General features: G+C 48.1%; 1 protein-coding gene across 2 annotated transcripts; it reads right to left on the bottom strand.

The window, feature by feature from the left end:
- Positions 1-3,101: 3,101 nt before the first annotated feature.
- Positions 3,102-11,242, bottom strand: XYLT2 (xylosyltransferase 2). 2 transcript variants are annotated; one of them, XM_073684074.1, is made up of 11 exons: positions 10,956-11,242; positions 10,214-10,628; positions 8,947-9,122; positions 8,133-8,335; positions 7,968-8,048; positions 7,487-7,703; positions 7,221-7,397; positions 6,348-6,610; positions 4,987-5,167; positions 4,401-4,734; positions 3,102-4,177 (listed from the first exon to the last, which is right to left on the bottom strand). In XM_073684074.1, the coding sequence occupies exons 1-11, from the start codon at positions 11,085-11,087 to the stop codon at positions 3,855-3,857; spliced, it is 2,502 nt and encodes an 833-aa protein (XP_073540175.1). In that variant the 5' UTR covers positions 11,088-11,242; the 3' UTR covers positions 3,102-3,854. The 2 variants fall into 2 exon arrangements, with proteins under 2 accessions (XP_073540175.1, XP_073540176.1); XM_073684075.1 differs by having other exon boundaries at positions 10,214-10,442.
- Between the last annotated feature and the right edge of the window lie 10,922 nt (positions 11,243-22,164).

The raw sequence follows: 22,164 nt of genomic DNA, 5'->3' as shown, positions 1-22,164 counted from the left end.
CGGGACGAGTTGACATTTTTACTGGTACCATTTTCGTTCACATGACGTTTTTTGATCGCTTTGTAGTCGGATTTTTGGGAGGCAGAGCAGACAAAAAACATTAATTCGGGATTATTTTTTTTTTATGCCATTCACCGTGTGGTAAAATTGATAAGGCAGCTTTAATCTTCGTGTCAGTACGATTACAGAAATACAACATTTATATAATTTTTTTATGTTTTGCCGCGTTTACACAATTTTATTTTTTTTACAGAAAAAAAAGAATTGTTTTTGCACCTCTCTACTCTGAGAACTAAAGCTTTTGTATGTTTCTGCCAATGGAGCTGTAGGTCGGCTTGTTTTTTGCGGGACAAAATGATGTTTTCAGCTATGCCATTGTTATTTACATTTGCCCTTTTGATCGCATTTTATTCCACTTTTTATTCAGCGGTATGATGAAAAAGCATAGTTTTTTGGCACTTTTTTTTCTAGTGTTCATTGAACAGGGTTCATTAGTGGGACAGTTTTATAGGTCAAGTTGTTCCAGACGCATCAATACCAAATATGTGAACTTTGTTGGTTTTTGTTTCCATAACTATATATACATATTGGATTATATTTTTTCATGTTTTTTATTTTGTGGGTTTTTTTTTTACCTTGTCCCAGGATGGGACATCAACTTTCCCTGCCTGCGATCACTGATCTAATGCACTGCATTGGAGGGCATTAGAGTAGTGCATCGCAGTGTCAGCTCCTGCCGTGGGCAGGAACTTAAAAGGCCGCCATATCTGGTGATCCTGTGGCTATCTTTTGGCCCGGGGAAACCATGGAAACAATCGGCACAAAGCGATTGCAATTGCATTGTGCCGATTGGAGCGGAGAGGGGGCTACATCTCTCTGCTATGCCGACAGATGTCGCTGTCACTATTGACCGCGACATCAGAGGTTAGAGTTAAACGCCCGCGACATGGCGCTGACACCCGCTCTTGATTGTGGCGGCGCTTGGAGTGAGCCCGCATCTCCCTGCATGTACGGTGGATGCTGTGAATGGGTTAACAAACATTTTTGTGATCCCAAAATGGATGGTAAAAATAAATGATTTCTGGATATATGAGCTTAGCTTAATGCCCCCAATGCACATTGGATTAAATGTTCACGAACCCGATGAGATCAACAGGTTCAGCCAACTCTTTAATGTGTATGGGAGCTACCGAGAACTGATTGTCACAGGAGACATGGATTTGTTCTCCCGGAGAGATGTCTGGGGGAGGCTTTCTGATAGAGAATACAGGAGAGAATGACTAAAGCATCATTCAGGTAACAACTATCTCATGTGTATGGAGGACTTACTCTATGGTAATTTAGAAGTCATAGCACAGCTTCCTTGGATTGTTGATAATACACCCAAGGCCATGCCATTGTCCAGTAATTGACACTAGCAGATCAGCTTTAATCTTAGAGCCACATCATTCCTCAGGAGACAAAGGGTTGTTTAATACATAAATACCAAGAGGTCCTTTCAAGATATTCAGGTTTGTCTTTGTAACAAAGGGACCTCTTAATATGTGACCTTTTAGTTCCAAGTTTTGACAATACGAATAAGCTGGCTCCAGCCATCCTGGTCCTCCCTGAACTTCCATGACCACTACTTACAGATCTGATTTAATTTGATAAAGAAGAAATTCATCAAAGATTGTACACCAGTATTCTGTCATAAAAAAAACTTTAAAAAGTCACAAACTCTAAGAGGAACCCAAGTCAGTGCTAAAACTTGGCGACTTGGCGTTGTCACGCCATTTTCGCCAAGCTCTGATAAATTGGGTCGAGGGGCAGAAGGCAACCCCCCTCAAATTCAAGAGAAGTGGCTGCATTCTTTATGCCTCAAATCTTACTCCAGTCCACACTGGAGTAAGATTTGAGGCGAGGCACATGGAGGCACAGGCCACTTCTCAGTCGAGACAGAATTGGGGCCGTCTTACTCCAGAATACCTCCTGATTAAGACCGGCGTGAGCAATGTAAGTCTTGATGAATCAGGGCCTATGTTCTTATCCTGAACAAAAATCGCACCAAAGTGCCAACCACTTCTACCTGAGCTGCCCACCGCCTGCTCAGTATAATCGGATTATGAGAAGTGAAGACGGTACGGTTGCAATACAGTACAGACAACATACTAGCATAACAGATAGGCAGGCAAGTGACTGGATCAAGGCTGGAGCAATCCATGCTGGGAAGTGAGGGGAAAGAATATTCAGCACCTCCACTGCTGGTAGAATACCAGTAAAGATGATTTGCCCACTGGAGAAAAATATATGATGTCAAGTTACAGAACAAGTAACATCTGACCATGCTTTTCCACAGGTTTTTGTGTGAAACAGATTACGAAAACCTGATTTTAATAAGAATAACCAAAGAGCAGTGACCCAGGGCAAGGAGTGAAAAATTCTTAAGCACACAAATAAATAATGGACCGGCAACATTAACTATGCAGGAGATAAATGATCATGTATTCAATAAAAGTACTATAATATTAAAAAGTCACACAACAAATGTTGAAATACAGACACAAGGAAAAATGGAGGGTATGCCGATGAGGATAACAAATAGTGAAATTTACAAAAAAGAAGAATAGCTTCAAGAGAGAAAAACCAAACACTTGTTTCACAAAAGCTTCCTCTGGGGTTGTTGCGAAACACTCGTCGGTTATTTGATGGGTGAGCCCTCTCTAAGCTTTCTTGGTATAGTATTTATGGAATCAGTTACTGATCAGGGTGACGTTTGGTCTACAATGACCTTAGTCAGTATTTACTGTGCTCTATTTTGTCTTACTTGTCTTGGTTTGAAGAGATTCCTTTTTGTACATCTTACTGCTTGCTACCCTCATCGGCTCACCCACCTTTTTTCATGTGTGTGTATTTTGCCATTTCTTATGTGCCTCTATAATATTATTTAATAAAAGTTTTATGTACTTTTATTGAGAATCTGTAGAGTCTAGAATCATCATTTTGACGGCTTGGTTCACAATGCCATATGCAGATGGTCAAAATAAATCTCTTACCGCTCGGGTTGGAGAAAACAAACCTGTTCAGTACACTTAAGTAACACATATTAGTGACAGATGTAGTGATTATAACATATCATTTATTAAGACAGATCTCACTCCATAAAAATCACATTAATAAAGTGCTTCATTGCGTCACAAGAATGATTGAGGGTACACTATCCTGTGGCGCCAGCCCCACACATTTACACAGGAAGCTGCACTGTACAGGCAACCTTTGGTAAACTTTTTATTTTAGATTTGTCACTTATTCTAGCATCACTATGTCTGACATCAGTATCATGAGGGATGGATGGAGAGCCAATTCAGTGGTAGCAGACAGTACTATTACCGTACTACTGAAAAAAAACTCAAGAACAGTCAGTGATGTCATCACCTTTAATAAAGTCATTTGTAACAAGTCCATCCATACGTGATCTATCCACAGTACAGAAAGAGTCATCCACCAGAGGAACCAGCCCCTGCAGGAATAGTAGTGTCTACCCATGTGGTATTTGGTCAATTCAGGGCTTGTCTTGTAGCAGCAGGTAAGTCCATGGCCAGAACACATTTGGCACCCATGGGAAATGCTGGACCAGCTTGGCACACCTTGCAGATCATGTAAGTGAAATCAGAGCTGAAGTGGTACTGAGGTCACATTCATTGGATCCTCACTCAATAAGGTGCCACGCTCTTGTATGTAGGGCGAGACAGCAAATATCTGCTCACTCCGATGTGTGATGATCAGATCTGTAATGCACAGGTTGAAAGCTGTGCCACCTACAGAAGGACGCTGTCTTTTGTTGTAGGTATGAGTCTATTTGCCATTATTTCCTGCTACCTCAGGCGACCGTCGGGTCTGACAGGACCCAATTCAGATTTCGGGTCAGGTGATAAAGAACTCCAATGTGTATCAGAACAGACTGGAAGTGATGGGCACAACGTAGAGGCAGTCTTGGTGCAAATTCCTCCGACAGACCAAAAATCACTTAAACTGTTGTCTGTCCATTTTTCCAAATCCTGACCCATAAGGTCAGATTTTTTGACAGCCTCTAACTCAATCTCAACACGTGAAGGAAGACCGAGGATTCCACTCAAAGGCTGAAAATCCTGCTCCATGTACTGTCCATGAGATGGGCCGGCATGTAACCACCTGTCACCTAAAAGTACACAGATCATTAGATATTAACATAAATTCAGGCCTCTTATATCCACGACCCCCCATTAAATGAGATACTGAGGGCAATGATGTTACATGCAAACCGTCTAGGCCAACCAGCTGAGAAGGAAGCATTTATCACAATACAGTAGTAACATTACTTTTCTGAGGAACTTAAGTGGGCACAATAGCTGCCCGATGTGTACCCCACACACACAATTTACCTTTCTGTAGTGGCTCCTTGTTCCTGTGGGTCAGTGGTATCACTAAAAATTTTACTTCAGCCAACAGTTCCCACAAATGCAACAGCCGAACATGCCACACTCCAGGACGGAGAGGACGTGTTAAAGGGGGCTTGTATTGCGTGAAATCGGTCTCAGAATCAACTGAAATGTCATATGAAGCGGCTATTATGTAGGTAGGATCAATCCAGACCACCGTAACAGTAACATTGACTCCGTGCGTCCACCCCTGCACAGCAACAGGCTCATCCATGGGCCCAATAAGACCACCAAAATTACGGAAAATTCGCTCTTTGGCATCCCATTCAGTGCCCACCTAGAAAAATAAAAAAATATATATATGGCTAAATAAAATATCATAGGGAGGGCCTTTAGTACAAAACATTTTTTTATTTAGTTCATACTTGCATTCCAAGAACCAAAATGCGTTTCTGTCTATGAAAAAGTATGAAGGGTTTTATATGTTGGTTTTTTTTTGCGAGAGGAGATTGGCCACGATCTGTGATCAGTACTGCAGCCTAAACGTATGAGACACACTGCACTTGTGATCAAATCTTTTACAACTTACCTCCAAAGTTTGGATACGACTAAATGCCCCAATCTTGTCGATTATCCTCAGGCTGCCTCGTGGCATCATCCAGAATTCCAGAGTCTCACTTGTATGGACTCTTTGGGTCACCAAATAACCTTGGAAGCGATCATCGTGAAAATAAAGCTCGACACTTGATGGGAAGTCATCTGCAGAAAAGCTACATGGAGAGGGGAGAGATATTGAGCTCTCTGTGCTAGAAATGTAAAATCATACATTGTTTACAGCTAAATGGAAGAATTACTATTGCATTAGCATACACACAAATAAATGCAACCATGGTCAGAGAGATGAGATATACTGCTATCCTTTCTTATATAGCACCATCATATTCCACAGCGCTTTACAGCCATTACCATCACTGTCCCCATTGGTGCTCTCTAAATTCCCCATCAGCTCAAACCATGGGTACCATTAATCAGATATCAGCTGAACAATTGCAGCTGGGTATGATTTACTATAAAAAGATGCACAGCTTAAGAGAAATTATACATTTAAAAGCAGATTAGGGACTGTGTGTCTTTGCTGACTGGTCAAGGCAGGTCCCCAGCTTGGTTTCTCTCCTCCCCACTCTAGTTGATTGACAAGTCTCTCCCTATGTACACAAATAGGGATAGTCCTGTCAATCAATTGGAGCACGGCGGAAAGAAGCCATCCGTGGGTCACACCTGACTAGTCAGCGTTGTGGAGTCTGTGTCCATTTTGGTGGAGTCGGAATAAAATGGAAAGACTCACTCCTAAAACATAATAAAATTGGGTTCAGTAGTACAATGCAGTATGTGCTGTAAATTCTTTCATAAGAATTTGGGAAAGTTATGAAATGTCTGTTCTATTCCTAATCTAAGGATCTTGGCTTTTAGTTGAGATGAATCTGTGTTGCACTTTATGTACACGCTCAGTAGTGAGGCAGAGCTGTGGAGTCGGGATTCATGTAAATTGAGGAGTCCAAGTCAGAGGTTTGGCTTACAGACTCCACAGCCTTGGTTAGAGTAAAATATCCCTCGCTGCCTGGTGCTGATTCATGCCGCCCATAGTTGATAAATCTAATGACAGGTTCCTTAAACCTATGAATTAATAATTGCATCACTGCTATATATACTGTGCTCGCACATGTAAGGTTGTTAGTGCACATTTTGATCAAATGGTGTAAGCCCATCTGCCAGCAACAAGGCTACCTCTTTAGATGGGAACCTACACGAATAGAACCTCTCATTGGCCTGGGTCTATAAATGTAAAAGGACTCTCCGAGTGTGGCTGTATCTGTGCGCTAAAAACATCTAAACAGGGAGATAATTTGGCAAGGTTACAGTAAAATTCATAAAGGCTCAGTCTTTGGCTACCTGCAGGCTGACTTTTTGTTCTCTTTCTCAGGATTCCGAAGTTTAAGCAATGATAATCTTGTAAATGACATGTACGCAGTCATGGTGACATCAGTGACACCTTGTTGTCCTTCCGTGTAGTGATAGACATTCTCCCAGTAGGCTTTCAGGTTTGGGGTCCCTGGATCTGGTTCTCCAAATACATGCGCATCCAGAATATCCATAGCCTCTTGATTCACAGATGACTCAAACTTTCTAGCAAAGAATGTCGGCCTGGAAACTTGCTAAAAAAAGAGATGAGGAGTATGGTTGTTAGGACTGTGTGGCCAAGTAACAGTATGAAAACCAAATACAAAAAAAAAAAAAGAAGAAAAAAAGAAAAAGGATCACCACACCCTCAATTTTGGTCAGGACGCACTGCCGAAAGTGGCCAAAATTGCCCAATTACTATGATAGGCACAGCACTAGATAACATCAAGCCCCATCCAATGTTTTATATAGATGTACAAGCATTGGAAAAGCTATACAATGAAGGAAAAAATGCGATTGAAACAACCCAGCAGGTGTTTTAATCATAAAATTTAACTTTTATTAAATGTATAGTAAAAAAGATATACAAGAAAAATATTTGGCAGAGACAATGCAAGACATACATATCTAAAATACCATCATGCTCAATGGACACCAAGGTCCACAAATTGAGAGGCCCACAAGGTCCATAATCCTAGACCTGCCAAAAACACGCATAAGGGTGACAAAAAACAGCACCCATGAGTCTTCTGAAATATTGTCAGAAGTATCGCTCATCTGAACAAGCCCTTAATCTAGAGGTTCTCTTATGACCGGACAGCTGAGGATCATGAATGATACAGAAGCTATATAGGCCAAGAATACCTTCAGCCGTGCAATATCTGGTGGTTTGAAGTCATTAGGGGAGCAGCCGCACCAGTCCACAATGTGCTTATACTGGCAGCGGCAGCCCAGCTTCCTGTTCCAGTTTGTCACTCGCAAGTTATTATCCACAAACGTATTGCAATCTTCACTATTCTCCAGGACGGTGTGAAAAAATGACTGAAAAAGAGAAAGACATTCAACCATGAGTGAACATGGATGACAGAGTATGTCCCCAGAACAAGCGATGCGTGCGAGTAGTCTCTGACCTCAGCAGGGAGCAAAGTGTACTTGTAGAAGCGCCTGAGCTCGGACACGAGGACATCCTGAGTATAAATCACGTATTTCACAAATGGCCGAGTCAGGACAAACCAATCCGATCCACCATCTACCACAATGCCCTCTGGAATCTCCCGCTCGCCAAGACGCCACATGTGGGAATCACATTCATGGAAAAGACGATCTATTCCTTGCTTCTTAATGAACCTAGAATAAGGAAAGGAAATCTTGTTTTATGCATCTAGTACAAGACACTCAGCAATTGCATTCTGCTTAAAAGGCTTGGACATTAATGACATATCCACATGACATGCTGTATATGTCTGATAGATGCAGGTGAAGAACGGAGATAGTAGTTAAGTAATTAGGGAAGGGATTTTAATACAATTCCTCCATTATCAAGTTTAAATGGTAAAAGAAGTAAAGTCAATGTCAAATACAGCACTACTACACAAGCACGCACATCCTTACCGAGCATTATCACGGCCATGAGATTTAAGAAAGTTCTTATCTTTGTATTTCGATAAGAAGTAAACCAGCTCCTGATTGGTCCTGTGCAAAAAAAACACATGATAAATCAGATCCTTTTATCGCTAATGTAAACGACTAAAAACAAGCGCAAGATATTGTATTCACCTGGTGGGGTAGTCGGCAGCACTTAGGTTGATGAAGAAGTCCCATGGCCAGTCGGTCATCTCAAGCAGATCCTGCATGCTACGTAAATACATGGTGAGCAGGCTGGCACCACCCCAGATTGTGATCATGCGCCACGGAGTGACGCGAATATTTGTGTATTGCTGTGCTATCTGAACCATTTCATTATGCAAGTAATTGGAACGCTGTAAAGGCAAGAAAAAGAGACAAATGAAACATTAAAAGTGATCGAGGGGCACATTTCTCATCTATTTTAAAAGTGAATCTGTCACCAGATTTTAGACCCCATACATCATATATTGTTAAATAGATCTCTTAGACCTGATGAGGCTGGTGTACTGGCTTGGAACTCCATGTCAGACTAGCTGAATAATCTCTTTCTTAAAGTTTTCCCTCCAACTGTAGCAGGACTGCTCATGTTAACATCCAAACTATGCAAAGTTTCAAAGTCAGTACACCCTCCTCTCATCAGGGCTAAGATCTATGGGATAATGGATGCAGGTGCTATTGTAAACCTGGTGGCCGGTTGTCTTTAAAAACAGCAGAGATCCATAGAATTTACTGAAGCTGTTCATAATTTTTAATGTGTCTGTCCCATTAAACTCAACGCATCTCTCTTTCTGATCAGAATCGGCCATTTAATAAATGGCGCGCCATTAAAAATGGATAAGGCACTGATGTCAACCACGATTAACTGAGCCGTTTTCTTGCATCCGGAAATACAGACAGCCATATGCTGACTATTAGAATTGTCAGCATATGTATGCCTATTAAGACGGTGGCAATTGTCCCTTACCTGATCCACGTGGATGTAGTAAAAGTGGTCTTTGTGGTATATAGCTTTAATAAGGCGTTTCAGCTGCCGTACAGCTCTCCCATGTACAACGAGCATGAAGACCAGATGCAGAGGCTTCTTGTGGACTGGAGCTTTAATATCATTCTCTTCCCATTGCAAACCGGATGTCAGTTTACCTGCGATAGAAAGCAACCAGAGGATAATACTTACGTAAAGTGCAAACAATTGCGGAAGAAAACATCAGATCGTATCAACACCACAGGGACAAAATTTACCTTTATGGCATTGCACATTGAGAAGGAAAACCCAAGAATTCCCCTAACAATCAGCAGATCTTGCAGTGGCAGACCCCTTCCTTTCAGGTGTTCCATGCTCAGCTCTTCCATAGCATGGCCACGTGTTAAACTACATTTACCCTGCAGCTGCCAATCACCCAGAGAATACAAAATAATGGATCAGATACAAAATCTGATATCACCTGGAGCCATATTCTGATGGCAGCCAAAAAGTAAACCCTACACGTCTCCTCCAATCTCCTATTTGGGGGCTGTCCAGGAAAAAATATGGGGGGGGGGGGGGGGGGTGAGCGTTTAAAAACAATAAAAAAAACAAAAAAACAGTGATATTCATCTTACTGATCACCTGCCACTCATGTTGGACTCTACGTTCTGTCTCGTTCTTGACACACATGGCAAGTCAGGAAGTGTTCGCTCAGCCCACCATTAGCACCAGCCGTGACCTGCCATAGCCACAGATTGTCTGAGATGGATTTTGCTGCCAATTCTTCTGTGTTGAGTCAGGACCAGGAACTAGAATCCAGCATGGACCCAATAAATGTTGCATGGGTGAGGCAGAGTATTGCCTCTTTTTTAAGCCACTTACAATTTTTTTACCCAATGGACAACCCCTTTAAGGACTCCAAGGTAGTGGAGCCCATAAGAAAAGAAAAAAACTGGCATTTATCTTATTCTTTAACTCAAAATGCCTCATTTTCCTTCACCCTTGAAATCATTCATCACGGCCCATCTTGATGACTGTCCTGGTTCTGTCACCACCTCTACCAAAGGAGATAATGCATAATGCCACCACAATACACACACACTGACAATGCCTCACTAATAGGCCTATGGTACAACAGGAAACAGCAGCACCACGTGAGAGCCATCAATCAGAAACACGTAAAGGCTGTCTGAATACCCAGGGGCAACCTACGACAGGTCAGTAAATTACACATCAGTGCAGACATATACACATGTAGACGGGCTACCTGTTATGTGGCAGTAACGTGGCAAGCTCTTTGGCATGAGCCGTCCCTGCTGGTGTAAACACACCAGGTTGGCAATCTCCTGCTGGCACTTTTGGGTAGGTGCTCGTGCCAATGCAGACAATGCATCTTTTCCTTTGATTTCACATTTGCGGGTGACGCCATGGTCGGTGTGATGAGGTCCTTCTACACTTCCAGTGTCCCCGTCTCTGGTCAGATTGGCCCATGTTTCCTGCGGGACATGGATACGGGTGCTCAGCTTGGACTTTGTATTAGCCTCTTTTGCCACTCTGGCTACCTCACTGCCCGCTCTCCCTCCCTTTATTCTCGATCTCCAAGATCTGCGCCCTGCAGAACTGTCAGGGTCCTTGGAGTGTTCCGCCTTATCGGGGCTCCTACTCCTCTTCTGAGGGGCATTCTGGAATACAAAAAGTCATCACAGCAAAGCAGGAAGGCGGGCGACAGCGGCACAAAGTCAGCGGGCACTCGTGCTTCAATACTGCCAGGTTACTAAGCATGATACAGTACGCCAACACGATTCTCGCTGCCCACTATGTGCACCAGGATTAACATAGAGCAGCAGTTAGGTACACGTCCAAATACTGTGGCCCCCGCTATCACTCACCCTGCCCCTGCCCTATGGCACAGCTAATGCAACCTTCACTATTGACACACGACCATCACCCCCATCCTCCTGCGTGCCAGGGCAGCAGCCACACACATCCAAGCTCACAGCGGATCTTACAATCTCTCCATCCTCGTCCAGTCCGCTGAAGCTCCACACCACCAGGCCTTGTAACAGAAGCAGAGCCAGGGCGGCAGCTGCCAAGTACTTGTAACGACGCCCCAGCTTCAGCACCCTGCCAGTGGCCGCCATGTCTCCGGCAGCAGGAGTTAGCGGCAGCCGTGCTCCCGGAGATCCCCTGCAGTGCGCCTCCACCACCACATAACTCAGCACTGGCGCCGAGCACTGCTACCTATAGGAGTTGCCCAAAAGCAAAATGGCCGCCGGATTCAGTCGCACGGGGAAACGTCATCATTCCAACAACTCGACTTCCGGTGCGCGGACGGACATTCGACGTGGCGTCCCTGGTTGCCTGACAACCTGTGGGCATAAACCACGTGGCAGTTGTTTCTAGTGGTGGTCGCCAGTTTGCACTGGTGTAACCTTAATAAAGAGGCTCATTATCACATTAGACCCCAATATGACCGCGTGTGAGTCTGATGAGAAGCTGTAGGATTGTATTGGTGGAAATCTTAACCCCTTCACTTCTGGACAGTTTAATTTTTGTCCTATTAGTTTTCCTTCTCTTCTTCCAAACGCCATAACTATTATTATTTTTTAATCGACCTAGTTGTGTCTTATAGGAACGCCAGTGTGTCTGCACAGGTTGTGACGTCATGAAATGCCACTCTCAAAGACAGCAGCATTTAAATGGTTAACTGCTGCTTCGGAGCTCAGCTTTGGCCATGGCTGTAAGGCCGAGTGCAGGCGACCGTGTATTCTATTATATGAGAGAATTGGGTCAGTTATGTGTGGCACCCCAGGGGTCTGGTTACCACAGTAATAGCAATATTACGTCTGAGAGCAGGTGGGAGGTCTCCTGGTCAGGAACCCTAAGCATGCAACACTTCCTGCCCAGTCCTGGGAGGGGAAGAACTTCCCCGATATAAACTGGGGCTGAGGCAGGGTTAGAGGAGAAGAAGAGGAGTCCCAGACAGAGACACAGTCTGGTCTGGAGTGGAGCAGATACAGGGAGAGCAAGATCAGGAGCTATGTGGGAGCAGTGATAAAAGGGGTCAGAGACTGGAAGCTATAGAGCTCGTCCTGACTGAAGAGATCTCACCGGACACGGAGTCCGAGGCAGTGGGGACTGATCCATACCCAGCAGCAGAAACCGACCGGCAGGGGATTTCAGGTCCTCTGGCCAAGAAACCCGAAGGCACGGTCACACGCAAGGGACCAGCACCGCCGTTGTGGAGCGGAGGCTACCAGAAGGCCCCGAGTCACCGGCCATACGGGTGAGCACCACACGGTACACTCAGGGACGTGGGCTACTTTTACCCGCTTCTAGCAAGGTAGCCAGGGAGAGTACAATAAGTTGGGGAGGCCTACAACTCCGCCTGGCCGGGGGAGATCCTATCTGCTCACGGACTGACCAGGCCCCGATCGCTAGCCAGTACTCCCGGGAGGGTCTACCTTTGCCACCAGTAAAGACCCTGAACTACACCGCACCGTCTCTGATTGGTTCCTGGTGCCTGCGTGCAATTCTGCTATCCCCATCATCCACGTCCGCTGCCCTGAGGCCATACCCCTCCCGTTGGGGGTTATACTATCCACGCTGCACAACTGTACCACCGGCCTCAGCGGTCTGCCCTGCAGCAGCGGCTTCATAACCGCATTCAACGGGTGGCGTAGTCGAACACTATAACATCTTCTACTAAATTCTGCCACTTGGTTTGACACCCTGGGCACGGACCGGATCGTCGCCACGAGGACTACTACCCCTATCAGATCCGGCTCCGGGTAGTCCCCGCGTGCGCAACGCTACACAACAGAGGCCCAGGGGGCGCGTCAACTTTGGCGTAGTCGGCAGGATTCCGTGCCCGCAACCACCGGGTACTGCGTGCCTGAAAAAAAAAAAAAAAAAGAAGAGACTGTTAAACTTACCTGTGGTGAGGATTCCCGCCATCCGACGCCATCTTCTGCCTTCTTCCCGCCATCCGTGGAGTTTTCCCGCCATCCGACGCCATCTTCTGCCTTCTTCCCGCCATCCGTGGAGTTTTCCCGCCATTGGACGCCATCTTGAGGACGCCGCGCGGGAAGAAGAGGGGCGTGGACTCCGAAAGCGCGCGAGAACTGAAGCTCCGCCTCACGTCCGGACGTTGCATAAGGTCCTGGAAGGAGCCCAGCAGATGCCGACGTCACAGGAGCGCGACGGAAGGTCCTCAACCCTGACGATCCACTGCGGAGCCGCGGCCTACGGAAGAGGATCATCGCAAGGTAGGCCACGGTCCACTAGGGGTGAGGAGGATGTCGGATACAGAGGAGAGCTTCACTGCCACAGCCACCGCCAGCGCCACCGCTGCTGCGGTCATGCCTTTCACTATGCCCTATATCCCGGGGGCAGCCTGGCTACCCCAGTACTCAGGGGAGTCACATACCCTAAATGACTTCAGAGAAAGGCTGGATAGCCTCTTCCAGGTGTACCCCCTCACAGAGGAGCAAAAAGTGAGCATCCTGGTGGCTCAATTAACAGGGGCAGCCCAAAAGGAGGTAAAGTCCTGGCCACTCGGGAGGAGGAGGACTGTCGCAGAGATACTAGCCCGGCTGAAGGACACCTTTGATACCCGTACCTCAGCCAAGATCAAGCTTAGATTCTACGGGTGCAAGCAGCGAGCACATGAGAATATAAGGGACTATGCACTAAACCTACAAGAGGCCCTGAGAGCCATTAAGCAGGCCGACCCTGACGGCGTGGGAAACGAAGACAAGCTGTTGACTGAACAATTTCTAGAGGGTCTACATTGCAATGCCCACCAAACCCAGTTGCGGGCAATGGCCTTACAGGACCCTCATCTGGACTTTGCACAGTTCAAGGACAGAGCCATCCGGGTGCTCCGAGAACCGGCACCAGGTGGCGCTGTGACCCACAGACGCCCTACTACCACTTACCACCAAGAGACGGCGCCCTTGTCGGCAGGGCCTGTGGGAGCTGATGCGCAGGCTTTAAACAATGACCCTGCTACAGACCTGCACCATCAGGTCCAAGAGCTAACTAAAAGCGTTGCTGCGCTAACCCGAACTGTGCAGTCTTTACAGGTTTCTACTCCATGGAAGATCCAGCTGGCATCCGGACCGGAGGACATCCCGTGGCGCCGACCAAGGAGGACCCCACCGGCCAGAGGAAAACCCAGTGACCAATACAACGAGGACGGACAACCCATCTGCCGCCGCTGCAATCAACCCGGACATATGGCAAGGTACTGTCCTTTAAACTGGCACAACCTGGGGTAGAGGGCCAACCCCTAGGAATAAGATCACCAGGCCCATCGAACTGGAGTGACAAATACGTGGGAGGACGTCCAGTCTTGCCTGTGGTACTGGATGGCATTCCTATGAGTGCCCTACTGGACACCGGGTCACAGGTCACCACCATCCCGTACGTGCTCTTCAAGCAGTACTGGAATGACTCGGATATAACCCGCTACCCTGACGACGACTTGAGTATCATCGCCAGCAATGGTCAGCCCGTGCCACAGATCGGATTTAAAGAGATGACCATTAAAATCGGTAAAGTCGAACTGGCAGCACAGGGACTGATCATTGTGGACATTGACAAGCGCGAGAATCACCCAAAGATAACTCTAGGAACTAATGTGATTGAAAATTGTCTTGCAGAGGTGATTCTCATGTTACAGCAGGTTGCCAAGAACGCCAGTTCCGGCCAGCAGCGAGTGCTCCAAAAAGAGATCCGGGCACTGATGCGACGGCAACAGGTGGAACTCTCCGGTGGTGAGATTGGTAGCGTGAGAATGTGTGACCCTTTCCCTATTGCCATGCCCCCGAAAAGTGAAATGATGATTTGGTGCCGGGCAGCTATTGGTCTGAGAGGTAGAGATTACCAGGCAATGGTGGAACCAGTCTACTCAGACAGTAGGCCCACCATTTTGACAGCACGGGGGGTGGTCGATGTACGCCATGGGAGGGTGCCCGTTCGCATCATAAATATCGGGGAGAGAGAAGTACACCTGCCCCGGTATGCCACGCTAGCCAAATTGTTCACCATAAACCAGAATTCTGTACAGGCCGTGGAACCCTTGCCTCCATCTCAACCAGAGGAAGGTAACGGCTCTAAGCAACAAATGGAGGACTGGTGTCAGCAACTACATTTGGGTACTGACTCCACTCCCTCACACCAGAAACAGGGAGTCTATCGGGTGGTTCAAGAGTACGAGAGAGTGTTTAGTAAACACCCGTTAGACTTCGGGCGAGTAAAGGGGGTAGAACACCACATCCCCACGGGAGACCATCCTCCCATAAAGGAGAGATACCGACCCGTACCTCCTGCACACTACCAACACGCCAAGGGGATGCTTAGAGACATGAAGGAGGCTGGGGTAATCAGGGATAGCTGTAGCCCCTGGGCAGCTCCACTAGTCTTGGTTAAAAAAAAAGACAACACCATGAGAATGTGTGTAGACTACCGGAAAATCAACCGTATCACACACAAAGATGCGTACCCCTTACCAAGGATAGAGGAGTCTTTGGCTGCTTTAAAATCTGCTAACTTCTTCTCCACTTTGGATCTCACTAGCGGGTACTGGCAGGTTCCTGTAGCAGAGGCGGACCGGGAGAAGACCGCATTCACCACCCCGATGGGACTTAGCGAGTTTACCTGCATGCCGTTCGGACTCTGCAACGCACCAGGAACCTTCCAACGATTGATGGAATGCTGTCTGGGACACCGGAACTTTGAGACGGTCCTGCTGTACCTGGACGATGTTATAGTTTATTCCAAAACCTACGAGGACCACCTGAAACACCTGGCGGAAGTGTTTGAAGCCCTGGCAAACTACGGTCTGAAGGTGAAACCGTCGAAGTGTCACCTGCTAAAACCAAAAGTGCAGTACGTGGGACACGTGGTGAGTGCTGACGGAGTGGCTCCCGACCCTGATAAGATCACCGCGATTAAGGAATGGCCAAGACCCTCTAGCGTAAGGGAAGTACGGCAGTTCCTCGGGTTGGTAGGCTACTACCGAAGATTCATTCCCGGTTTCACCAAAAAGGCAGCTCCTATGAAGGACCTCCTGATAGGCCGGTCCAGGAAGGCCAAGAACCAGAAGCCGCCCTTCAGATGGGAGAAGCTGGAAGAAGAGTCCTTCCGCCAGCTGAAGATGGCCCTCACGGGGGATGAAATCCTGGCATACCCTGATTACAGCCAGCCCTTTATCCTCTACACCGACGCAAGTAACATCGGGCTAGGAGCCGTACTGTCCCAGATCCAGCAGGGGAGAGAACGGGTAATTGCTTACGCCAGCCGAAAACTGCGACCCACCGAAAGAAACCCTGAGAATTACAGCTCATTCAAGCTAGAGTTCCTGGCAGTGGTGTGGGCAGTCACCGAACGCTTTAAGCACTACCTCGCCTCTTCCCGGTTCACCGTGTACACGGATAACAACCCGTTGACACACCTGGACACTGCAAGACTCGGTGCCCTGGAGCAGAGATGGATGGCCCGCCTGTCCAACTATGAATTCACGATCAAATACCGGGCAGGACGCTCCAATACCAACGCGGATGCCTTGTCCAGAATGCCAAACCTACCGGACGTAGGGGAAGATCCAGAGGAACTGGAAGAAGTTGAACTCCCCGCGTTCCACCGTCATGGGACTACCCAGTATTCCCACCGTGTAAGGGGTAAGCAATCCGCTACGTTCAACCCCTTACCTCATTACAACTGGGCGGAAACGCAAGACAGTGACCCCGCCGTCCGACTGGTGAAGGAGATGCTGACTCAGCCAGATGCTCGCCTTGACCCAGACGCTCCGGAGGAAACCAAGCAACTGTGGGCTGAGAAGAGTCGACTGTTCCTTTACAAGGGGAAGTTGTGCCGTAGAATGGTTAACTCCCGGACGCATAAACTGATCTGGCAAGTAGTGGTGCCAAGAAGAGACGCGGCTATGGTACTGGAGGCATACCACGACGGAGCTGGGCACTTCGGATGGAAGAAGCTGGAGTTCCTGCTGCGCGGGCGGTTCCACTGGGTAGGCATGAGAGGAACCATCGAGAGGTGGTGCAGAGACTGTGGCCCATGCAACCTAAGAAGGAAGGACCGTGCCAGTCAGAAGACTCCCCTGCAGTCCATCGTCACCAGGCAGCCGTTGGAACTGGTAGCCTTGGATCATGTAAAACTGACCCCCAGCAGAAGTGGCTACGTCTATGCGTTAACCATCGTGGATCACTACTCCCGGTTCTTGGTTGTAGTCCCCGTCAAGGACTTAACGGCTCAAACAGCAGCTAGAGCCTTTCAGCAGCACTTCTGCCGTCCACACGGATACCCAGAGCAGGTGCTGACGGACCAGGGACCTGCCTTTGAAGCGGAAGTCTTCCAGGAGTTCTGCACTCTGTATGGCTGCCGGAAGATAAGAACAACACCATATCATCCGCAAACCAATGGACTCTGCGAGAAGATGAACCAGGTGGTGATAGACCTTCTGAAAACGTTGCCCCTGGAAGAACGCAGTCTGTGGCCTGAGAAACTGCCTGATCTGGTGGACCTATACAACCACATCCCTGTAGGTTCTATCAACTGTACCCCGGCTTACCTAATGAGAGCAAGACCTGGTAAGCTGCCTGTTGATCTGGATATGGGAGTCCTGACACCCGAGGACACTTCACCAGAAGCAGACTGGGACACAGAGAGGCAGCAGCAGTACCGGAAAGTACAGGAGCGCGTTGAGCGAAGTCTCTGTCAAGCAAGAGAAAGACAGGAGAAGACTTACAACCAGTATGCTCCCGCTGTTCCCCTAGTACCTGGAGAGCAGGTCTTGAAAAGGAAGAGACGGCTCCACAAGTTGGACGACCAGTGGGAGAAGGACCCGTACACCGTACTGCCATCAAGCCATGAAAACCCAAAAATCTGCACAATCAGTAAGGATGGAGGAGAAACCACAGCCATTGTCTCCCGAGATCACCTGAAGAAGTGTCCCGAGCAGCTACGAAACCCTGAAGAAGATCAAGAAAACCCTCGACCCGCAGAGGAAAGGGAAGAAATGGTCAGTACTGTACTCGGAGACTTCCCTCGGTCTTGGACACAAGTAAATGGCGCTGTTGTGGTACCCGTCCTCACCTTCCTCCAGCCAGCATCCCAAGTGCCTACGGAAAAACAGGTAGAGCTGGAAGAGCAGCCGGTACAGGAGGCAGAAGACCCCACACAAGCAGACCAGGAGAATCGACCCTCTGCTTATAGTGAGCCTGCCGTGCCCCTAGTGAGCCAAAGAACCCGTAGACAGCTGCCCAGCTTACCTTTGACAGCTCCTACACCCTGTAGATTAGGACCGGTCAGTAAGCTCCGTAGGTCTACTAGGGCCACTAGAGGCCAGTTGCCAGTACGTTGGAGGATCTAAAGTGTTCAGACTGTTTTATTGGTATTTACCTGTTTACTGTTGCTTGTAAATAATTATGTTTTTCCAGTTATTTTATAGGTGTCTTTTGTGGATTAACCGGAATTCTTTGTATATATGTTTGGAGCGTAACCCAGGAATGGACTAAGACTGCTAAAGACTCGGGGTAGGACAGACCCCCACCTGGTTACGGCTCCCTGTTCTTTGGTGAAATGGACACCCTTATTGCTTCAAAAACTGCACCCGGTTGCGGACATGCTGTGACCGCCCTAACGTGTTTTCCCTTATTGTATTGTTCCTGTTTATACCCTGTTATGTTTTCAAAAATATGTTTAGTCCCGGAGTACTAAATTTTACTAGGGGGGAATGTGGCACCCCAGGGGTCTGGTTACCACAGTAATAGCAATATTACGTCTGAGAGCAGGTGGGAGGTCTCCTGGTCAGGAACCCTAAGCATGCAACACTTCCTGCTCAGTCCTGGGAGGGGAAGAACTTCCCCGATATAAACTGGGGCTGAGGCGGGGTTAGAGGAGAAGAAGAGGAGTCCCAGACAGAGACACAGTCTGGTCTGGAGTGGAGCAGATACAGGGAGAGCAAGATCAGGAGCTATGTGGGAGCAGTGATAAAAGGGGTCAGAGACTGGAAGCTATAGAGCTCGTCCTGACTGAAGAGATCTCACCGGACACGGAGTCCGAGGCAGTGGGGACTGATCCATACCCAGCAGCAGAAACCGACCGGCAGGGGATTTCAGGTCCTCTGGCCAAGAAACCCGAAGGCACGGTCACACGCAAGGGACCAGCACCGCCGTTGTGGAGCGGAGGCTACCAGAAGGCCCCGAGTCACCGGCCATACGGGTGAGCACCACACGGTACACTCAGGGACGTGGGCTACTTTTACCCGCTTCTAGCAAGGTAGCCAGGGAGAGTACAATAAGTTGGGGAGGCCTACAACTCCGCCTGGCCGGGGGAGATCCTATCTGCTCACGGACTGACCAGGCCCCGATCGCTAGCCAGTACTCCCGGGAGGGTCTACCTTTGCCACCAGTAAAGACCCTGAACTACACCGCACCGTCTCTGATTGGTTCCTGGTGCCTGCGTGCAATTCTGCTATCCCCATCATCCACGTCCGCTGCCCTGAGGCCATACCCCTCCCGTTGGGGGTTATAATATCCATGCTGCACAACTGTACCACCGGCCTCAGCGGTCTGCCCTGCAGCGGCGGCTTCATAACCGCATTCAACGGGTGGCGTAGTCGAACACTATAACATCTTCTACTAAATTCTGCCACTTGGTTTGACACCCTGGGCACGGACCGGATCGTCGCCACGAGGACTACTACCCCTATCAGATCCGGCTCCGGGTAGTCCCCGCGTGCGCAACGCTACACAACAGAGGCCCAGGGGGCGCGTCATATGCAAATCACACTCTGATCAGACTGTGAGCTGATTCTGTTGGATAAGAAGATGGAGAAAAAAATGTTTCCATCTTCTCCATTGTGTGAGTCCGCGGATATCGGACTGCGCTCTGATGTCATCCAAATGCAGTCCAATGGTTTCTGCGCACTCATTGACTTGCATGGCTGAGTTCGATCTGAATATCGGATGCAAACTATCCGAGGAAAAAAATCAGACATGTACACGGCCCCATAGAATAACAACGGTCCAATGTTTTGACGGATCGCACTGACCGAAAACATACTCGTCTGCACCTGCCCTTAGAGACAGATGTCAGCTATGTAACAGCCAGCATCAGCCATGTGTGGATTGAACTCCGCTCCTGAGCCTTCTCCACACACTGTCACCCCCGTGCAGGACATACAGTAACGTCCATATATGCAAAGGGGTTTTCCAGTAAAAAGTTATCACCTTTTCACAACTGATTGGTGGGTGTTCGACCCCTGGGACCCACAATGATTGCCAGAATGGGGCACTTTTATCCCAGTTAAAAAATGGAGCTGCAAGTCAGATGCCTTACTGCTGCTCCATTCATTCGCTGTGGGGCTGCTGGGAAAAGCAGAGCACAGCATCCTCAGCAGCCCTATAGGGAATGAATTTGAGCGCAGGTCGAGCATGTGCACTGCTGCTCCATTCTAATGGTGATAAAAGGGCCCCTTCTGAAAATTGGTGCGGGTCCCGGAAGACAGACCCCTACTGATCAACAAGTTATCACCTATCTAATGGATAGGTGACAACTAGGTATGAGCGGACCCTTGGATGTTCGGGTTCGACCGAACTTTAGGCCAAAGTTCAAATCAGGTAACAGAACTTTACCAGAATTTGAACCAGAACCTGAACCCTATAGAAGTCAATGGGGAACCGAACAGAGTCTCTCTCTTTCTCTTCTCCCAGAACCCCAAACTCTTAAACGGATTTCAGGGAGAAGTCCGTGTTCGGAGTTCAGCACCGGACAGTAAATGTCCGGTACAAACCCCGAACTTTACAGTTCAGATTCGCTGATTTCTAGTGATAACTTGTTTTTACTGGACAACCCCTTTAAACCATCATATAAACCATCAGTATTCTGACATTTGATTCCAAAACACTGCCATGGAAGCGTATATTCTACCAATGCTTGGACTGGCCCACAGGTGAATTCTCTGGTGGCCCCTGTGCAGGAGTGGGCCCCTCTTCTCCTATATATCAGTAGTAGTTGGCACAATACACTTGATTCTCTATGTACATGTAGAACGAGCTAAAAAGCTTGTAACAGAACTTCAACATGACGTTTCAAGGATGGAGCGAGACTGCCATCTACTGGCCAGAGACAGTCAAGCGGAACCAAAATACACAAAGGGAGTTGCAGGCAGGAGAAATTCAGAGGCTGGACCCGATCAGGTGACTTCCAGGAAGGAGTTCAGAGAGATAAGAGGCCAGCGCGCCAAACCTGAGGGGTCTTTGGCGCCAAGCAGCAGAGAGGAGCAGACGTGCTCCCTGCGTCCTGAGAAACCCCGCGTGACAGGCCAAATCCAGAGGCCTGAGAGGTGCTCCAGCCGGGCACCGGTAAAAGAGCTCCGGATCCCTCACAGTTGTGACTCGAGTGCTGTGCCTGCTGAGGATACTAGGAACCTGATCGCTGTGCTGAGTGAGTTCGCGGAACCCGACGTCGGCCGCCGACAGACGAGGCCTGGACCCCCCTATCCAAGGCTCGAGAGACTGCCCCCAACAGCCAAGCAGAGAGGAGCTGCATACGTGAGCAGGGCCGTCACTTCCACTGCTCACCCACGGTACCGGGGACAATTGGGTTTAAGTACTCAGGTTGGGAGGGGGACGGTTGGGGCTAAAGTAGCACAACGTGATTTAATTGAATTCATCCGGAAAGAGACTCACGGCCTAGCGGGAATAACCGGTGACCCCCGCTAGGGCCAAATTCACGGTTAAAGAACTTGTGTGGTGCTTCTCATGCTTGAGGGCATCACCTTACTTTAAGAGACTGCGCCTTATTTTGAGAGACTGCGCCTTACTTTAAGAGACTGCGCCTTATTTTAAGAGACTGCGCCTTATTTTGAGAAATTTCGTATTTTTCTGATATTTCAAACCACTGTTCATTACCCTTGTTGCTAATCCCTTGTTTCAGTATACCTGTTGTATAAAACTGTTTACAAACATTTCTGACTGTTCTCGCCTTGTGTCTCTGTGCGTTGCATTCCGGCACCTGCATTACATTTGGCGTAGTCGGCAGGATGCAACATTCAGACGCAGAGATGGCGGATCAGTCTATGGCTGGGTCCGGCCGGAGCCATATACCCCTGGGGGCTATGCTCAGCCATCTTCCGAAGTTTACAGGGGATGGCATGTCACTTTGGGACTGGGCAGAAAGACTGAGAAGTAT

This window comes from Phyllobates terribilis, unplaced genomic scaffold, assembly GCF_046119375.1.
Source record: "Phyllobates terribilis strain yellow unplaced genomic scaffold, ASM4611937v1 Scaffold_5__5_contigs__length_657084704, whole genome shotgun sequence".
Classification (NCBI taxonomy): Eukaryota; Metazoa; Chordata; class Amphibia; order Anura; family Dendrobatidae; genus Phyllobates; species Phyllobates terribilis.
Note: the sequence above shows the minus strand (reverse complement) of the source record. Positions and strands in the feature narration are given on the sequence as shown.